The sequence below is a fragment of the Artibeus jamaicensis genome, unplaced genomic scaffold (assembly GCF_021234435.1).
Source record: "Artibeus jamaicensis isolate MK-2021 breed Jamaican fruit bat unplaced genomic scaffold, CSHL_Jam_final contig_723, whole genome shotgun sequence".
In the NCBI taxonomy this organism is placed as follows: Eukaryota; Metazoa; Chordata; class Mammalia; order Chiroptera; family Phyllostomidae; genus Artibeus; species Artibeus jamaicensis.
The window spans coordinates 540810-560103 of record NW_026521938.1 but is presented as its reverse complement, the minus strand read 5'-3'; the positions used below and the strand labels follow the sequence as shown (position 1 = coordinate 560103).

At 44.2% G+C, this 19294-nt stretch overlaps 1 protein-coding gene across 8 annotated transcripts in view; it reads right to left on the bottom strand.

The window, feature by feature from the left end:
- ZNF470 (zinc finger protein 470) overlaps positions 1-18713 on the bottom strand; it is a 43055-nt gene extending 24342 nt beyond the window's left edge. Inside the window, exons 1-10 of one of the 8 annotated variants that reach the window (XM_053671974.1) lie at positions 17932-18004; positions 17136-17251; positions 16991-17052; positions 14020-14067; positions 10720-10846; positions 10479-10574; positions 8828-8991; positions 8007-8118; positions 7616-7711; positions 630-3690 (exon numbers count right to left, since the gene is read on the bottom strand). In XM_053671974.1, the coding sequence (XP_053527949.1) occupies positions 1985-3690; positions 7616-7711; positions 8007-8118; positions 8828-8991; positions 10479-10574; positions 10720-10753 (2208 nt within the window). In that variant the 5' untranslated portion in view covers positions 10754-10846; positions 14020-14067; positions 16991-17052; positions 17136-17251; positions 17932-18004 and the 3' untranslated portion in view covers positions 630-1984. Of the gene's footprint in view, positions 1-629; positions 3691-7615; positions 7712-8006; positions 8119-8827; positions 8992-10478; positions 10575-10719; positions 10847-14015; positions 14068-16990; positions 17053-17135; positions 17252-17931; positions 18024-18432 lie in introns of those variants that run through there. The other 7 variants (XM_053671975.1, XM_053671973.1, XM_053671977.1 and 4 more) reach the window with 7 other exon arrangements.
- Between the last annotated feature and the right edge of the window lie 581 nt (positions 18714-19294).

Genomic DNA, 19294 nt, shown 5'->3' with positions numbered 1-19294 from the left:
TCTACCTATTTACTGCAATAGAATAAAAATTCCTAGACCTCGCAAGAGAAATGCACATTTATAATGCAGATAGGTAACGTCATATTGTGTTCAAAACATGAGAAAAATTTACACAGCTAATGATCAACAAGTGCCTGCTTTCTCACACTGTTACCAGCCATGGATAGTATCCAGATTTTAGATTTTGATCCATCTGAGAGGCACAAAAATTTGTTTTGTCATTTTCTGGTTAGTGAGGTTAAGGTCACAGATTTTCTTCATCCATTTGAATTTGTGATTTGTGAAAGTCCTGTTGGTATGCACGGTCAAATTTCCCCCCACTGCTATGAATGTGTTATAGCACTTTGTTCCTAAATGATGGTTTTCTTTTTATTTTAATGCAACTTGTGTATATTTCCCTGTCAATTGACTTTTACACCTTTTGGGGGGGCCTTTACAATGCCTAAGTTTTAAATCTTTACACAGGCCAACTTATTTCCTTCCTTGTGTCTGCTGGGACCCCATGTCCTACTTAGAAAATTCATCTGTATTATATGCAATTGTATTCTATGTTCCTGGAAGGTGTAAATGTGCTTTTTTCTTAGAGGGTAGATAATGTACTGTCAAAACATCATTTGCCCCCCAAATAAAAAAAAAAGTCTTTTTATATACCAAAATCTCACATGCAAAGAAACTAATTTTTTTAAATGTCTGGCTATGATCTACAAATTATCTTTCCTTGTGTGTTTTTAATTAAAAAAAAAACTGTCAAAGTGAACATATCCTATTGGGACTCTGTTGTGGAAAACAATTTACAAATATTTTAACAATATCGAGTATTTCATCTATAAAAGTATGATCTTTTTGACATATTTTCTATTGTTCAATATGGTTTAATAGTTTCCTTTGGCCTCTATTTATAAATCGCTTGACAGTTTTTCTTGTTGATGTGAGAGTTGTATTTTCCTCAAGGAAATAATTGGAAACTTGTGTATATTACTTCTCTGCAATAGGGCAAAGGCAAACTTTTTCTGTAAAAGGGTAGTAATATTTGAGATTGTGAAGGCATACTGTCTCTGCTACAGGTACCCAACTCTGATCTTATAGAGTGAAAGCAGCCAGAGGCAGTATGTTAAAAAAAAAAAAAAGAATGTGGCTGTGAGCCAATACAACTTTATTTACATACATTAAAATTCAAATTTCATATAATATTCACATTGTCATCAAATGTTATCCTCTTCACTTGTTCAACCATTTAAATATTCTAAAACAATTTAGATCATGGGCCATAAAAATATTCAGTGAGACTTGAGCCATGACTCAGTTTGCAGACCTACTCATGATGAGTATAGCTCAGGTTAATGGTACTTCGAGAGTTTAACAGAATTCATTTATGAGTCCAGGTAACTTTAAATAGATTAAATCTTACCAAATTTTCTGATTCTTAACATGTCTGTAGTTTTAACTTTATTCATATGAAGTTTACATTTTTCTGACTGTTCCAGGTAGCCTACTCATCCATATTCTCTACTTGCTTCTTAAAACTGTTGTCAGAGATAACGTTATATTTCCTTACCAAGTACACCTTACATTTATGCAGGTAAATTGGAAAACCACAACACTATCGTGAAATCAAATTTTAAACCAACATAGGCAAAGCTTTATCAACAACCCAGAACTCCTGTGCCTGGCCTGTTGTATACATCATTTTTATTCAGAGGTAATTATGGTAATGCTTCAATGTCCCAAAATATTTTTAAAAGAGTTAAAATTACTCAACACTTTGGATAGACAAGGCACTGTTTCAGGAGCATCTTAGGCATTAACCAGTTTAAAAAGGATCTCAATGCATACTTTCACATGAAGAGTGAAGGAATTACATTTACATCTAAATCAAGCTGACTGACACGTGGAAAACAAACTTGTAGAGGACAAACACAAGAGCAGTGAGACCAGTTTTTAACAATTGGTAACAACAGTCGGTCTAGCTGAAATGACACTGAGCCTATGGGGATGGGAGTGAGGATGGGTTCCAGAGATATTTGGGAAACAGATCCATAGGACTTGATGTGGAAGGTAAAGAGGAACGAGTTGATGACTCTCCGGCATGAATTCGCTGAGAAGCAAAGTATGTACTCTGCCTGAAGACTTTTCTGCTTTTCTTATGATTATAGGACCTCTCTCCAGTATGGACTCTTTTATGTTGATTAAGGTGCCCAATTTGGATGAAGGTTTTCCTACATTCCTTGCATTCATACGGCTTCTTTCCAGAATGAATTCTCTGATGTACACTAAGGGACTGACGATGGCTAAAAGCTTTGCCACACGCACTACACTCATAAGGCTTCTCTCCAGTGTGACTTCTGCGATGACAAATAAGAGATGACTTTGTTTTGAATGCCTTTCCACATTCAATACATTCATAAGGCCGTTGGCCCGTGTGAAGTCGCTGATGTTGAGTACAGGATGAGTTATCACCAAAGGCCTTCCCACACTCAATACATTTATAGGGCTTCTCTCCAGTATGAACTCTCTGATGTTGAATGAGGTGGGTGGTCTGGCTGAAGGCTTTCCCACATTCCTTACACTCATATGGTTTCTCTCCCGTGTGAGTTTTCTGATGCTGTGCAAGGTGAGCCTTTTGGGTGAAGGCTTTACTACAAATCTTGCATTCATAGGGCTTCTCTCCAGTATGAATTCTCTGGTGAGTGGCTAGCTGGGAACTGATGCTGAAGGATTTGCCACATTCCACACATTCAAAGGGTTTCTCTCCAGTGTGAATTCTCAAATGACTAGCAAGGTGTATATTTTGCCTAAATGCTTTCCCACATTCTTTGCACTTAAAAGGCTTCTCTCCAGAATGCACTCTTTGATGTTGAGTGAGAGATGCATGATGGCTGAAGGCTTTTCTACAAACATCACATTCATATGGTTTCTCTCCAGTATGAATCCTTTGATGAACAGTAAGGGATGAGCCGTACCTAAAGGATTTGTCACACACATCACATTTGTAGGGTTTCTCTCCAGTATGAATTCTCCTGTGTTGGTTAAGTCCTATGTGATCACTGAAGGCTTTCCCACAGTTGACGCATTCAAAGGGTTTCTCCCCAGTGTGATAGTATCTCCAGTGACGAATAAGGGATGTGTTCTGTATGAAGGCTTTCCCACATTCAACACATTCATAGGGCTTCTTGCCAGTGTGACATCTTTGATGTCGGGCAAAGGAGGAGCCATCGCTGAAGGCCTTTCCACACTCATTACATTTATAGGGTTTCTCCCCTGTATGAATTCTCTGATGAACGGTAAGAGATGAGCTCTGGGTGAAAGTTTTCTTACATTCATTACATTTGAAAAGTTTTTTTCCTGCATAGATTCCTGTATGTTTTGTCATGACTGTATTTTGGGAAAAATTTTTCTTAACTGAATCATGATTCTGAACTCTCTCTTCTGAAATGTCCAAAGGGAACCATCTTCCAGATTTGGTATATGCACACTCTCTTTCTTTAGAGAGGGTTTTGTTATTAGTGATGGTCTCTTCCCTGTATTGTCTCTCCTGACCTACCAGCTTCCTTTCAAACACACCTTCAGAATCCCAATTTTCTCTGAAAGTGGAATACTCCATATTAGTGCTTAAAGTTCTGTCTGTTACCACTTCAGCGAATAAATCCTGCTTTGGAAATAATTCCTGGGTCTCATGTACAGATTGGTGGCCTGAAACGTATCAAGAAAACAAATATTTCCTTTATCATATACTAGAAAAATATACTAAGGGGAAAATTGTAAATGAATTCACTAAATGGTGAAGTGAACCACAAAAATTACGCATTTCTAAAAGCTACTGCATTTAAACATGCTGCTTAAGGTGTATGTAAAAGAGACCCCAGACTGAATTCACACAGGAACCTTAGAAGATGTGAGTAGGAAAAAAATATATATATGTAGAGTTGGTTACATATCAGAAAAGCAAGGATTTGAAAAAAACATTCTGCAATCACACCATGTAAAACTACACTATGACATGCACAGATTTTAACCTCTCTCTCACTCTCCACCAATCCTGCTTTGGATGCCAGGGCAGTCACCACATCACAAAAGTTGTTTCAAGAAACATGCCAAAGCACAAAAAAAAGAGACTGTACTCGACAATGTTCATGAGGATTATCTGAAAGCCTGATTATTCCCCTACAACCACAAAATGGTGCTTCTGTAAACCATATTTATGTGAGTAATTTTAACAAAACTACACTGCCAACTGATGGCCACAGCTCAGTGGTCCCATAAAATCATGTTTACGTTTGTTTACCTGCTTGCGTCCACAAGCCTGACAAAATCTTCACTTCTTTCCTGGCCAGTTACTGAGGATGGGGTCTTGCAATTTAATTTCTCATTTTGAAGAGACTGTTTTTATAGTAATGATGACTCAATATTGTATTTAATTATGTTTAGATATACTACTGAAAATGCATATACCTTATCTCATACTTGAAGCTTATAGGGAGAAATAAATATATCTGCAATCCTTTTACCATATCAGCATATGCCAAAAATTGTTCATATTTGGTTATACCTTAATAAATATACATAGATGAAATTGGTATTGGGGAGATGATGCAGAAAGACAATGTCTGGAAAAAGATGATGATGTTAAAAAAGGAAAAAGGAGAAAGTCTTTTTTTAAAGAACAAAAAAACACTGAAAACTACCCTTAGATCAAAGCAAGACAAGGAGGTCTGCTTTCATAGCTTCTACTCAACGCTGACCTGGATGTCCTAGCCAGAACAATCAGAAATAGAAATAAAAGGCATCCACATTTGCTGATGACACAATTTCATATATAGAAACCCAAAAGAATTCACAAGCTAAGTATCAGAGCTAGTAAGTTAAGTCATCAAAACTGGAGGATACAAGAGCAACACATAAAAATCACCACGTTGTATGTAAAAATGAAATTATGAAAATAATTTCATAAAAATAGCATTAAATGAAGAAATTATTTAGGAATAAATTTACCTGAGTTGCTAGATTGATGCTGAAAACATTACTGAATAAAATTAAGAAGACCTAAATAAATGGAAAGATATTCTGTGTTCATGGATAGGAACACTTAATGTGCTCAGAAATAGGAAAATAACAAGAAAAAAATTAACAGAAGACTAAACAAATTTGTTATGTGGTACCAATGGGAATAGTATATCTATTAGTAAAAAGAAAAACTATGAGTGGAAGAAATTAACAAAGTAAATGCTTCTGTTAATGAAGATACCACCCAATTTAAACTACCGTATAGCAAGAAACATGATGCAAACTTACAGACCACACAAAACTATAAAAAAAATGTATCACATTCCTAAAATAGGACTTATACTCACACTATATAAAGGCAAAAAAAAGGAACCCAATAGAAATGTGGGTGATGAGTATAAGTAAATATAATATAAATTCTAACTGGATTCAAATGTGTATACTCTCAATACTACAAGTTCCTCAGAAATAAATAAAACTCAATTTTCACCCAACATCTTGGCAAAAATTTTAAAACACCACCAGTCAAATACTATTGGTTACAATGTCTAGAAATGGATTTCTCATATATTATTCACCAACAGTATATCACTGTATTCATGAAACTTTAAAAACATGTATATTTTGATCATGCAAAGTCATATGTACAAACTGGACTGCTTTTATTTTAGGTAAAAACTGGAAAAGACCTAAATGTTCAAATGTCATCAACAGTAAGTCAGTTAAGTGAATATGGTCTATCTATATATTGTAAACTAGATAGCTACCTAAAAAAAAAAGAACTACACATATCAAGTTCTAAGGACACAAATAGGAGAAATTGTAAAAAAATATATGAGACTATATAAAATTTTTATGTATCACATTTTATAAAGTCTAATTAAAACAAAAACTCTCATTACCATATGTAAAAAATAGTTAGAGACAATACATCAAAGAATTAGTATGTTTATATAAAAAGTCACTGGGACTGCCCTGGCTGGTGTGGCTCAGTGGACTGAATGCTGGCCCATGAACCGAAAGGTTGCCAGTTCCATCCCCAGTTGGGGCAACCAGTCACAGCACAGGCCTGGGTTGCGGGCTGGGTCCCCAGCTCGGGCATGCAAGAGGCAACTGATTGACGTTTCTCTTTCTCTCTCCCATCCCCTCTTTCTAAAACTAAATAAATAAAATCTTTTTTAAAAAGTCACTGGGACTTAGAACACTTATGGCACAAATAGAGAAATGGGTATAAAATGAGAAAGATTTCATAAAAGAGATACTCACATTTAGAGAATACCCAAATTTAGAGAAAATAGTCAACCTCTTTCATAATGAAAAAAGTAACTTTAGGCTATAATCTTTCTCCAAACCATAATCGTTCAAATTTTTTTTAAATCCTCACCCAAGGGCATTCTTTCATTGCTTTTAGAAAGAAGGAAGAGAGGAAGAAACATTCATTGGTTACTTTCTTGCACATGCCTCAGTTGGGGATCGAACCTGTACCTGGGTATGTGACCCAACTGGGAATCAAACCCTGTGACCTTTTGATCCACAAGACAATGAATGCTCCAAACACTAAGCCACACTGGCCAGAAAATACCCAGTGCTCTAAAGAAACAATTAAACCCACCCTTCTAGTCATCACTAGGGTTACTGAATGCAAACAAAGCAAACTTTCAGAGCCTAGCAGGTATTCGGATCCAGGGATATAGCAATCTCCAAAACATATAATTTTCACTTCCATAGACTCCTACTGTAAGTATGTTTTTCATACTAATAAATGTGAAGTAACCTAACTGAATATGTACATCATGGAAGGTATGTGAAAAACATCTGTATGCACGAGTGAATATACACAATAATTCCTACTATGTTAAAAATATGTGTTCGTGACTTGAAAGAGGTCAAAGTTGCCTTGTTAACACACTGTGTTTACATGTATCCAGATAGGTGACAGGATTACATTTTCTACAAACTGTTATGTTTTTTTTTTTTTAAGAATGTCTTTCCCTTCCCTTGTGTATCAAATGAGAAAGATCTTCCACTGATGCTTTCTTGCCATCCAACTTCCGCTCACCGAGTCTGAAAACGAGGCTGCACCTGGGATCCTCTCCTTTGCCGCTGCAATGCCTTACTGGAAATTCGCTAAGTCTACCTTATGCCAGTTACCGGTGAAGATGTCTTATCCCCACAGCCCACTCCCCATTAGAGTAATGGTCTGAGTAACATATGTGTAAATTCCCTCTAACTACCTGCCACTGCCAAGCAGGGTGGCCAACTTGTGGTTCTCACGGGAATGAAGGCATGAGGAAGTGAACAGGCCTTTGGCCGTGGAGGGGTAAACCTTTTGGAAGACAGCTCGCATGCATTTTGGGTCAGGAAAAGGCACTGAAGGAACTGAGTGGCCGATGCTCATCTGAGTGGCTGGGAACAGACGGAGCACAACCCGGCAGGAGTGCCACCCCATGGAAACGAGGAAGGAAGGAGAATCGTTCTGAAAGGGCAGGCCTCATTTCTCTGCAGTCCAGAAGACCTGGTAACGTTTTTCTCCTGCACATTAGTGAGGACTTGGCTCCACAGAAAGCTACTTCTCAGCCGTGCTGGCATTCCCATGCCCGGCTCCCGCACTCACCCGAAAGCAGGCCGTCTGTCAGCTCTCTCTTCACCAGCCAGGGCTCCTTCCCTTGGTCCAGTACAGACACCACATCTGGCATAGAAATACAGTGTCCTGCGCGTGAGAAAAGACAGGGGGTCCACCCATGATGCTGGCATCCTGGAGAACCAGTTCCTGGGCTTTGAGAGAAAGTGTTACTATAGGAAGAAGCAGAAAGGAGAGCGAGGAATGCCTGACAGCAGGGACGGGGCTACAGCATCATGAAGATACCAACCTTCAGTTCTACAGGGGCCAACGCTTACCTCAGAAACCTAGAGCAGAAACTCAGCCCAGCACTTCAGAAGACCCAGCAAGCAGACACACAATTCAGAACCGAGGACGGAAAGAGCTGGGGGAGGGGCAGCCTCACCTGCTGCCTTCAGATCTCGGCTCTCCCATGTCACGTTCTTACGGAAACTCTCCTGAGATGGATCTAGCTGCTGGGAGAAGTCAGTGGCCATGTCCACGATGGTCACCAAGCCCTGAAATGGCACAAACACACTTTCTAACCAAACCATATCGCAAACCTGCAATGGCTCTAGCAGGGAGGGCGGTGTCCACATAGTGAGAATTCTAGGTTCCGAGTGATCTGGGTCACATGATGACTGTGCCTTGTGATGGCACATATGTTTGGGGGAAAGAGAAAAACAGGAGAACCTGTTTCTGCCATGGAAAATTCATAATTCTGTCAAGAACACCTTACACGCAGTATGAGTTTTCTCATGCTGACTGACAGCTTCCCCACCTTCAATACACATTATTGGCTAACTCTGCCGGCTTTTCCTCTCACATGAAATCTCTGGTGAAAAGGAAGGGTTGCGGGCCTGCCTGAGGTTCCTTCATGTTCATTACATGGAACACTTCTGATCTCACTGGACTTGTTACAGATGAACTCCCCTGCTCTTCCCATGTGTCTCATGACTGTGTGCTCCTCCTCCTGGGGGCCAGCCTGTCTGCAGGGGGCACTGCACTCAGAGCATGGGCATGGTCTGTCCTGGGATGAGTTTCTTAATGCAGGACACTGCCTTCTTGGTCTGACTTCTGCCCACTCTGTGCCACTGAAATAAGGAAGCCATGCCTGGGAACCGTCTCCTCTGCCCCTCTAATGCCCTGCTGCAAATTGCGCAAACTCCTCCTCATGCAAGTTACCCAGGAACACGCCCTCTTCCCTCCTTGCATGGTCTGCCTTACCGGCTGCCTCTCGAACAGAGCCTCATAATCCCAGCGTTCCCTTAACACGGGGCACTGCACATGGCAGCCGCCAAGTTTCTCCATCAGCACTGCCTCAGACCACGGGGCTTCACACACCCCCGCCTCTGCAGGTGACTCCGCGGCCTCCGGCGGAGCCTGCCGGTCTGAAAGACAGCACGAGAGTAGGCATCGCTTTCATTATGGACTAGTATGAAGGCAACTTCCCAAATGCAGCCAGATGAACTAAAATCCTCAGAAGAGCATATCATTTTGAAAGCATTTCCCTGACTAACGTTATGTTCCCCAATTTGCGCAGCTTTAACCCTAAACAACGTATGAGCTTTCTCACCACAATGCTCACCATGCAGGGCCTGTTACACTGTTAGCAGGAGAATGAAAGGAATCCAAAGATCAGATGACAGAGCTCACAAAAATTTACACTGAAGATAAAATGTGGCAAAATTTAGACAAACAGGGAGGGAAGGCTATAGAAGAAAATGCTGTATAATTATTCAGTAGAAGTCGCTCTGACCCGTTCTCCATTTTATCCAGCAAAAATTTCTTCTGTAGCCCAGTATGCCTTTTTTATTATTAATAAAAATGTGATTAAATATAAAAGTTAAATGAATTTTGACAAAAACACCCTCACAGTTCTGTGCCACCTGATAACACGTGAGCCACTGTCACTTGTCACTGTGGGCACCTGTCCTATCCATACCACAGTCCCTCTGATTTGAACAAAGCAGGTCTCACAAAATTCTCTAGCCCTCAGGAAACCTCACCATTTCCTGTTACAGTACCCTCCAACAGATCTGAAATTCTGATTTCTAGTCTTACTTGATTAATTTGTTGTTCCAGAAATAACGCTCTGGTTGACATCTCTGTATTCCCTAGTGGTGCAAATAGCACCACAGTATCTGTAAGGATAATCCATCAACTCAGAACCATGGTCTTTTCTTCTGAGAGCACTCACTTAACTTCATGTTGCCTGTCTGCACCAGGCAGTCCGCGTGAACCCCAAATCATTTACGGCTGAACCCAAACCCATCTCCTAACCTAATTCTTATGCTCCCGCTAAAGGCTCCAATCTCATTCACTTGGCCTGAAACTCAGAATGCATTTCTTCTTCCTCTTAGTCTCTCTTGTGCTTATCAGGCACAGGACGGCAGTTTCCACTTCACTGAAGTCATGTACAGGTGTGAGCTTGTCTCCCCGGGCAGCTGGCTGATTCTTATAGGCAGACACCCATCTTACCGGCCAGCACCTGATGCTCAAAGCTGACACTCGGGAATAATTGGCTTTAAAAAGTCTGTATACCAAACAGTCATTTCATCAAAAAGAAGGAAGACAGTAAAAACAAAATCAGAGTCAGCCAAAGATTTTTGAATGAAAGGAGATTACTACGCAAGTCTGAACGTCAAAGGCTCTGAGAGGGGGCTGGGTGAAAAATGGACCCAGAGGACAGGAACGAAGTTACGTTTAGAGGAAGCAGGGCAACTTTGGGGTAAAAACTTGGGGAGTCCATTTTCAAGAGGACTTAATTTGCCCTTCAGGCCCAGAGCTTAGGAAGAGCTTGCTGATGACCCTACGTGTCTGAGGTTCCCGAGATGTGACCCGCAGTGGCTCCCCCACCAGGGTCCCCCATGCTCACCTGGGTACAAGCCTCTGGTCAACTTTCTCTTGGCCATCCAGGGCTCTTCCCTTTGTTCTAATGAGGAGATCATATCAGGCTTAGAGAAACAAAGTCCTAAATCCATAAAAAGAAACAGGAGGTGGTCTGGCTGTGGGTCTGTGATGGGAGAGGGCTGAGGGCTAAGGGCTCAAGGCGCGGCACTTCTAAGTTACGGGATCAGACAAGGGGAAGGTGCAAGAGAGGGCGGGCACACCCTTACCCAGCAACACCAGGTTCCTGTAGTTCTCCAACATCACGTCTCTGTACAGGGCTCTCTGAGCACAGGTCAGCCGTTCCCACTCCTCCTGGGAGAAATCTACAGCCACATCCCCAAACGTCACCAAGCTCTGCAAGGACAAGACCACATTCTTGCTCAACCAGTGCTCACGCACCTCACATGTTGGGGCTGCTATGGACAAAACTGTGTCTCCCAATTTGTATGGTGAAGTGCTAACCCCCCAGGAACACCAGGAATGAGGGATCGGAGGGGCAACCATGTGAAGAGGCAGCAAGAGGGGGCTGTCTGCATGCCAAGCAAGGCATGCTTGCTTGGCTTCTCCCTCAGGAGAAACCAACCCCGCCAGCACCTTGATCTTGAACTTCTAGCCTCCAGAAGTGTGAGAAAAGAATTTCTTGCCTCTGTTGTTCAGGTCCCCCGAGTCTGTGGCATTTTGTCACGGAAGCCCTCCCAAACAGACATAGGGATTTCAAGATTGCCTTCTCTTCATTTTGGGTAAGAGAATGAGCATGTAAGGAATAGTATCTGTTAATTTGGAAATCTAGTTTAATGTCACAAATGTGAGAAAACTATGGAGACAGAAGACAGCCCCCGCCCAGGGGAACTGGCACATCCATGTGGCTGAAAGGAGGTACACGTGAGAAACAGTCCCGACGTCAATTCAAACAATACATCTCAAAGGTAAAATGTTCCAAGCACAACAGGACATTTCCCTGAGGACAGGGCAGAGCATTTTCCGTGAGGACACTCCAGGCACCTGGGGTGATCAGCACGCACACAGAGAAGTAAACCTGGGCACATGCCTCTAAACAACACGACCATCCCCACACCAGGCTCTGGGGCTTTCTATGTGACTTCATGTTCACTGCATGTTGAATGTTCATTAAAACAGAACAGAACATGGTAATATTTGCAGGCAAGAGCCAAGAGCAGCATACTGAGCCCTGAGCTAAAGAGGCCCTTGTGTGCCGCCCTGCGTGAGCTGGTCTGAAACAAATGTGGGTGGGCTCGCAGAGCACATGGCCACAAAGCAGAGGGGACTGACCCGAGGGCTGAGTACTGCATGGGAGTGTGCTTCTTGTAAGACAGACTCCATGGCAGCTCTGTGACTGTTCTTGCCGATCTGTTGCTGACACATACAACTTCCCAGCAATTTGCTGAATGTCTTCAGTTCTGAAAGCTGTGTGAGGTCTAGCAGTGGACATCTTCGAGTATCCTGGAACTCTTAACATTTCAATGTGCCACGAAATAGGCCAGACACAGAAAGACAAATACTTCATGATCTCACTCAGATGTGAAAGATAAAATCGTCCAACTCACAGAAGAGAGGACAACAGTGGCTGCCAGAGGCCAAGGGGAGGAGGTGCTGGGAGGTGATGGTCAGAGAAGACAGACTTCCACGTACACAGGATGAGCGAGTTCCAAAGACTTCCTACGTAGCCCAGTGCTCATAACTAACAGCAAGAGGGCGGATTCCCCGTTAAAGGTTCTTATGACCAAAAACAATATTATGATAAAGGGTAGGAGGAGACATTGGGAGGTGCTGGATAGGTTCCTGGTCTTGATGGTGGTGATGGTTTCATGGGTGCAGACTTAGCCTCAAATTCATTGAGTGGTACACATTAAAAACAGGCAGTTTTTTACACATCAATCGTAACTCAAGAAAGTGGTCTAACAAGAAAAAAGCCATTTTAATGCAATTATTTTAAATTGTGTTCAAAGACACGGGCGCTTGGACATACGCTGCTCTGTGTCTGTGACCCAATGACAGCAGACACGGTCACAGACTCCAGTCTACTTATCTATTGCTCAGACATCCTTTACTAATTATGCTTTAAAAATCTTTACAATATGCTTAGAGCACCTTTACAGTACCTCTGTGAGTCTGTTGATACAAAAGAAAATGATGCCCATTTCTCTAGCATTTGTTACCACGTTACACTGGGTAAGAAAACTGAAACATGTAAGCTTCTAAATTGAAGAACCCGTGTTTAACATTTTCTTAGACTTTTCGAGGGGATTCTTGTGGGTTTGATGATTTTTCCTTAGTAGGAAAGGGCCCCTCTCCACTGCCTAACCCCACGTGAGCTCACAAGGGACCCAACATCATAGTATGTGTCCATTCTCATGGTGTCCGTCCATGCACGCAACCAGTGCCTTGTGTCTGCCAATACTCTGTACTGCAAATAACAACCACCATGGCCCGCAGTGCTTACAACATTCCAGACATGGATACACAAGCTATTTCACCCCACAACATCCCGATGGCCAGTCCAATTTTTGTTCCTATGTTACAGGTGAGGAAGCAGAGCTGTGACTGACCCTCGATCATACAGTCCCCTGCGAAGCCAGGACCTGAGCCTGGCAGTCCGGCTCCACAGTCCACGCACTCACCCTCCACATCACAGCCAGCAAAGTCCTTCTGTAAAGGGCTTTGGATGCTGCAGGGCCTGCCGCGACCGCTCCGCTCTGCCCCCTCGGAGCAGGAGTGCGGCCTCGGACAAGTGGACTGTGCTCCAAGAAGGCTCTTCGTGAGCACCAAAGTGTGAAGTTCTTTGATTCTCACATATCGGAAAATACCATTCTTTCAATGATTTTCAACCACTGATAAATATAAAAGCCATTCACAGCTTGTGAGCTTTCTATACCAAAAGAACTGGGGGAGCCAGAGGCGGCCCACAGACCAGTCTGCCCACCTGTCCCACATTATATACATTGTGTGGTTAATGAATGTCACCTAAGGGTGTGCCTGTAAATTTCTAAAGCAATCAGAATGGTGTGACGTGCTGATCACTGACACTCACTGAGTTTAACATGTGCCAACACCTTCCATGTGTTAAGTGACCCTGACAAGAACCAGGAGGCATGTGTTGCCTTTATCCCCATTTTTACAGAGGAAGAAATGTGGCCATTTAAATTTCCTTACGGTTATACAGCGATTGCAGGCTAGAGCCAGCATCCAAACCCGGGCAGCCTGGCTCCCCAGTCCATGCCTGTGACCAGTATGTGACCCTGCCTCTATTAACAGTTTCCACGGTGGCCACGGCAATAATGCTTGATGCCCAATCGCCCTGACTGAAAACAAGGTCCACTAGACAATATGGTTTCAGATGAAACAAACTTTCTGTATCTGATGATGGATCACCCCACTTCATTCAGGAAACGCAAACACACTCTTAAAGGTACAGGTCCTATTCTTATTCCTGTCGCTTCCACAGAGATACGGAGCTTTCTAAATGGGTTTCACAGTGTCATACTAAACCAAAGAAAACACGCACGTACAGAATCTTCTCCAGGTGTCAGAATTTGATTAGGTGTTTAACTTGTAATCTAAATAAAGACGAGAAAGAGGCATTAAAGACAAACAACATGCAAAAGCAACTCTATCCTTATAGAAAAATATTTTGTATTATTACCTTACAAGAACTGAATAAAAAAGTATTTTATATAAAAAAATGCATAAAAGAGGGTTTTTTTGGTTTCATTCAATTTAGTTCATTTGAAAGCATACAAATCAAAAATTGGTAATAATTTTTTCGGTAAAGCTTACTATTCTTTTTTAAAACATGAATTCTAGCTATTGAGGCCCTATTGCTGTTTCATTGAAATATAATTTTAAAAGTATTCTGATTTCATCTTAGTAAGGTAAACTTTAACCCACAAAGTTAGAAAAACTTCTGCGAACATATTCATAGAAACTGATCAGGGTAAAGCACATTTTCAGGTACAAAAATGATTATACTGAATAGTTGATATTATCTTAAATAAGCAAGACATTGGTTACAAGAGAACTTTAAGACTATATTAAAATATTTAATTGACAAATACTTTCTATATCAGACACTGGGGCAAAACTGTCCAAAATCTCTGCCAGTCTCAGGTGTCCCCTGCAGTAGGGAATCAGACAAGATAAATAAAGTAAAACAACTTTATTACTTTTTAATAAAGTAAAAAGTAAAACATACATAGGTGATAAAGAGTTTAAGAAAGTGAAGCAGAGATGAGGGAAGTAAAGATCTGGTGAAAGGGTTGGAATTTCAGACAGGAAAATCAGCAGGCAATTAAAAAAAATTATTTAGTCCTGGCTGGTGTGGCTCAGTGGATTGAGTGCTGGCCTGTGAACCAAAACGTTACCAATTCCATTCCTGGTCAGGCCACATGCCTGGGTTGCGGGCTAGCACCCCAGTTGGTGGCATGTGATTGTCAACTAGTCAGTGTATCTCTTACACATTGATGTTTCTCTCCCTCTCTTCCTTCCTTCCCCTCTCTCTAAAAATAAATAAAATCTTTAAAAATATTTTTAATTTAAATATGTTTACTGATTTGAGAGACAGAAACATCAATTGGTCACCTCTTGTACATGTCCTGACTGGGGATTGAAGCTGCAACCTTTTGGTTGATGGGACCATGCTCCTACCAACTGAGCAACCTGGCCAGGGCAAAAAACAATTTTTGAATAAGCACAGAATCAGAAGTGTCAAAGCTACAAGGGCTAGGTCAGGTGGGGCCACCAGTCACAGGAAAGATTCCAGCCTCATTCAGAAGAGCCACTAGCAGACTTTGAGCAGAGAGTGACATCACTGTGCCTGCTGTATTGGGAAGTGACCTTGGGAACAGGAGCAAAAGCAGGAAGTCACAGAAGCAGAGTTAGGGCCAAAAGTAAGGCAGTGGTGGTGACCCTCAGATTCCAGACACAATTCAAAACAGTGCCCACAGGACTTGCAAACAGATCAAATACAGTCGGTGAGGGAAGAGAGGAGACAAGCACAGTGCGAGGTTTCTGGCCTGAGTAACTGAGAGCAGGGCTGCCACAGTCTGAGATGAACACAACTGTGGGAGGGGCCGGTTTGGGGGAGAATCTTAGAAATTTGGGTCTGGTGATGTCAAATGGAGGAGTCGAATTGAATGCACAGTCCTGTAACTCAGAGAAGTTTGGTCTGGAAAGGAGAATTCAGAAGATGCCGGCATGTGGTTAGTTTTCACAGACAACAAGGAAGGTGTGCCGACAGAGAAGAGAGAGCCGAGAACTGGGCCCCGAAGTGTGCCCAGTTATAGTGAAGGACGGGAGGAACCAGCCATTGAAACTGAGGGTCAGGAAAGCGGAGGAAAGCCACTCCCCCTAGGAGCCTTTGGAGGCCTGGGGGTAAGCCCATCAGGAGCTGGCAGCCGCCTGTGTTTGTAAATAAAGTTTTTGTGGAATACGACCCCACCATCCATTTACCTAATGTCGGTGGCTGCGTTAGCTCCAGGGAGCAGAGCGGAGTAACCCTCCGAAAGCCTAAAACGTTTACCTCCTAGCCCTATATCCTGAGAGCCTGCCAACACCAAGCTATTTCAAGAACCAAAGAGAATCTAAAAAAGACTAAAAACCGAGTACCGCATTTGGTAATGTGGAGATCACAGGTGACCTCCTTAAAAGCAGTTCGGGAGAAACAGGTGGAACCTGGTTCACGAGTTTATGAGAAACAGCTGACAAAAACATTTGTCATTTTAAGAAGCCATGCAATCAAGTGGGAAAATAACCCTTTCGAACTGTACCGAAAATGCTGCCCCTCCCACTTCTGTCTGCCAAACATTACCTCTCCCTGCAAAAGTTGGCTCAGGAGACTGAATGCCGGCCTGCAAACCAAAACATCTCCAGCAATTTTCCCAGGGCACATGCCTGGGTTGCAGACTGAGTCCCCGCTTGGGGGCGTGCAAGAGGCCACCAATCAATATTTCTCTTGCTCCCCCTTCTCTCTCCCCTCCCTCTCTCTAAAAATGAATAAATAAAATCTTAAAAAACAAACAAAACAGCCTTGACTGATATGGCTCAGTGGATTGAGCACCAGCCCGCAAACCGGAAGGTTGCCAGTTTGAGGGAAGGTTGCTGGTTGGGGTTCATGCCTGGGTTGTGGGCCAGGTACCCAGATGGGGCCCTGCAAGAAGCAATCGATGTTTCTCTCAAACATCTATGTTTCTCTCCCTCTCTAAAAATAAATAATCTTTAAAAAACTAAACAAAACATGGCTCAAATCGTCTCTCAGTAAACACTCCCTTATCTACTCCCGCAGCACAGCCCGTGTCACAGGACTGGTCCAAGCTCTTGCAGTCTGGGGCCTTTTTGCTTCCACATCTTCCACCACAAGGCTGTGGGCTACTCGAGAGAAGGGGCTCGGGCTCAGCCACCTGTTTTCCCAGGGGCTGGCATGAAATGGACACCAAACAAACCAGGCGCAGCACAAGGAGCGGGCATGTTTCCCCCAAGGAGTACCTTTTTGCTTCCTCAGAGTCCCTCGAAGCAAAGTGGCACAGGGAGTGGCTGAGTCACTTGGCCTATGAAGAAGGAACACTGAATGGGATCAAGAGGAAGCAAGGAGGGAAGCCCTGAACAGCCAGCCCCACAGCCCATCACTCACCAAAACGGGAGGAAATGGGAACCAGCTCCCAGAACACATCTCTTACACTGAAACCTTTTAGCACTCTTATGTTCACGGCAGCTGTTCACTGCAGCGTTATTCGCAATAGCCAAAATCTGGAAGCAACCCAAGCACCCATCAACAGACAAGTGGATAAAAAACCTTGTGCTACATTTATGCAATGGTATATTACTTAACCATAAAAAATTCAATCTTACCATTTGTGCCAGCATGGAATGACCTAGAGGGTATTGTGCTAAGTGAAATCTAAAGCGCAAAACAAAGGGCAATAAACGAATAAACAGAAACAGACTCATAAATAGAGAACAGACTGATGGTTGCCAAAGAGGAGGGGCGTTGCAGGATTGGGTGAAAAAGGGGAACGGATTGTGCTCTGACCAGGTGGCTCAGTTGGTTGGAGCATCGTCCCATACACCAAAAGGTTGTGGGTTTGGTCCCCCATCAAGGCACATACCTGGGTTTCAGGTTCGATCGCTGGCAACCCACTGATGTTTCTTTCACTTTCCCTTTCTCTCTTTCTCTCTCTCAAAAAAAAAAGGTCCATAAATATATCCTAAAATGAGGATTGTTTTAAAGGTGAAGGGATTGAGAAGTACAGATCAGCAGTTACAAAATGGTCAGCAGGTGGCTGTGCAGTACAGCATAGAATACATAGCCAATAATGTAACAACTACAGATGAAAATAAAATTTAAAAATAATTTGAAAAAATTTTTAAAGAAAATAAACATTACGCAGTCCTGCAAAGCCAGGCGGAGACAGGAAAGGTGCACTCACCTGGGACGTGGCTCCCGGTTCATTTCCTGTCGCTGCTGCCTCCTGCTTGTGTCTCCTGCGCTGGAGAAGGGCGGCATCTCTGGAAGGCAGAGCTGGGGGTCGGGGGAGACAAAGGGGCGGTCAGGTCTATCTGCCTCCTGACTGAGCGGCCTGGAGACGCTGCCTACAGGCTGAGTCTCCCACGAGCGAGCCGTAACCCCAAAGGGCTTCCGCAGGTGGAGAACCCAACACTCCGGCACCAGCAGGGTGAGGCCAGGCGTGACGGAGCAGCTAGTACCCGGCCCTGACTCCCCGAGTCGGCCATGGGAGGGGCGAGGTGTCGCGTCTCCGGGACCATGGAAACGGGAGCGTCGGTCCGGGGACTCCCGGCCAGTCCAGGTGGCTTCCTGCACCTGTGCCGGGGTGCTCTGAATTACGTTCAACGTCCGGACTCTGGGTCCTCTCACCCTGAACAGATGAGGTCGTCCCCAGCCACCCCGCAAGGCCACCTGTCACCCTCACCTCTGGTCTCAGGCCCCGTGGTCACCGCTCGCCGCTGGCCCGGGGAAATGAGGCCGTTCCTGGAGCGCGGCCTTCCCCGGCCCCGGCGGACCAGAGAAGCCGGGAACGCCGCCGTCGCGCCTCGGCCCGGCCCGGGCTTTGTGCGGAGGGCGCCTCGCCGCGCCGGGGACCCCAGCTCGTGTGTCCCCGCGCTCCCGGCCGCCCTCGCTGCCCCTCGCATGTCTCCACTAACACACCCACGCACGCTAGGCACCCCCCCCCACGGCCCCCTGCGGCCCAGTCCCCGCCCCGTGCGGACGCGGGAGGACTGGACCTACGCCGCGCAGAACTCGCGAGAGCAGGCTGAGAGCTGCGGCAGGAAGTGGGCGTGATCACTGCCGCCGCGCCCTCTGGGAAACGTAGTCCCGCCACGGCGGTGAAGGCGTCGCGCAGGGCGCGATCTGAAAGGGGCAGGTCTGCTCCGGGGTCACCAGGTCCTCCGCCAAGCCTCAAGCCTACTGGTCACAGCGAACGACAGAGCCGTGCTCCAGGGGATTCTGGGAGTCGCGCCTGGGTTCGAGTGGCCGGTGCAATTGCTAGGCGAGGGCGGGGTCTCAGGGAGAAGCGGCAGGACGGCGGCGGTCCTCAGAGAATCCTACCGCTGACGGAATTGTGGGCAGCAACGCTGGGCAATGCCAGAGTTTAACTTTGTGTGTGACTATGTGTGAGAGAGGGGGACTTCGTGTGCGCGCAGCGCACTTTGACCCCGGTGCTCCCTTCTCCCTGATACTGGGGCCACCGTACTGTCGCACCTATCCTTGAAAGGCGGCTGTCCACGTTACTCAGCGGACGCTAGGTTTGAAGCAGTCCAATGAATTATTAA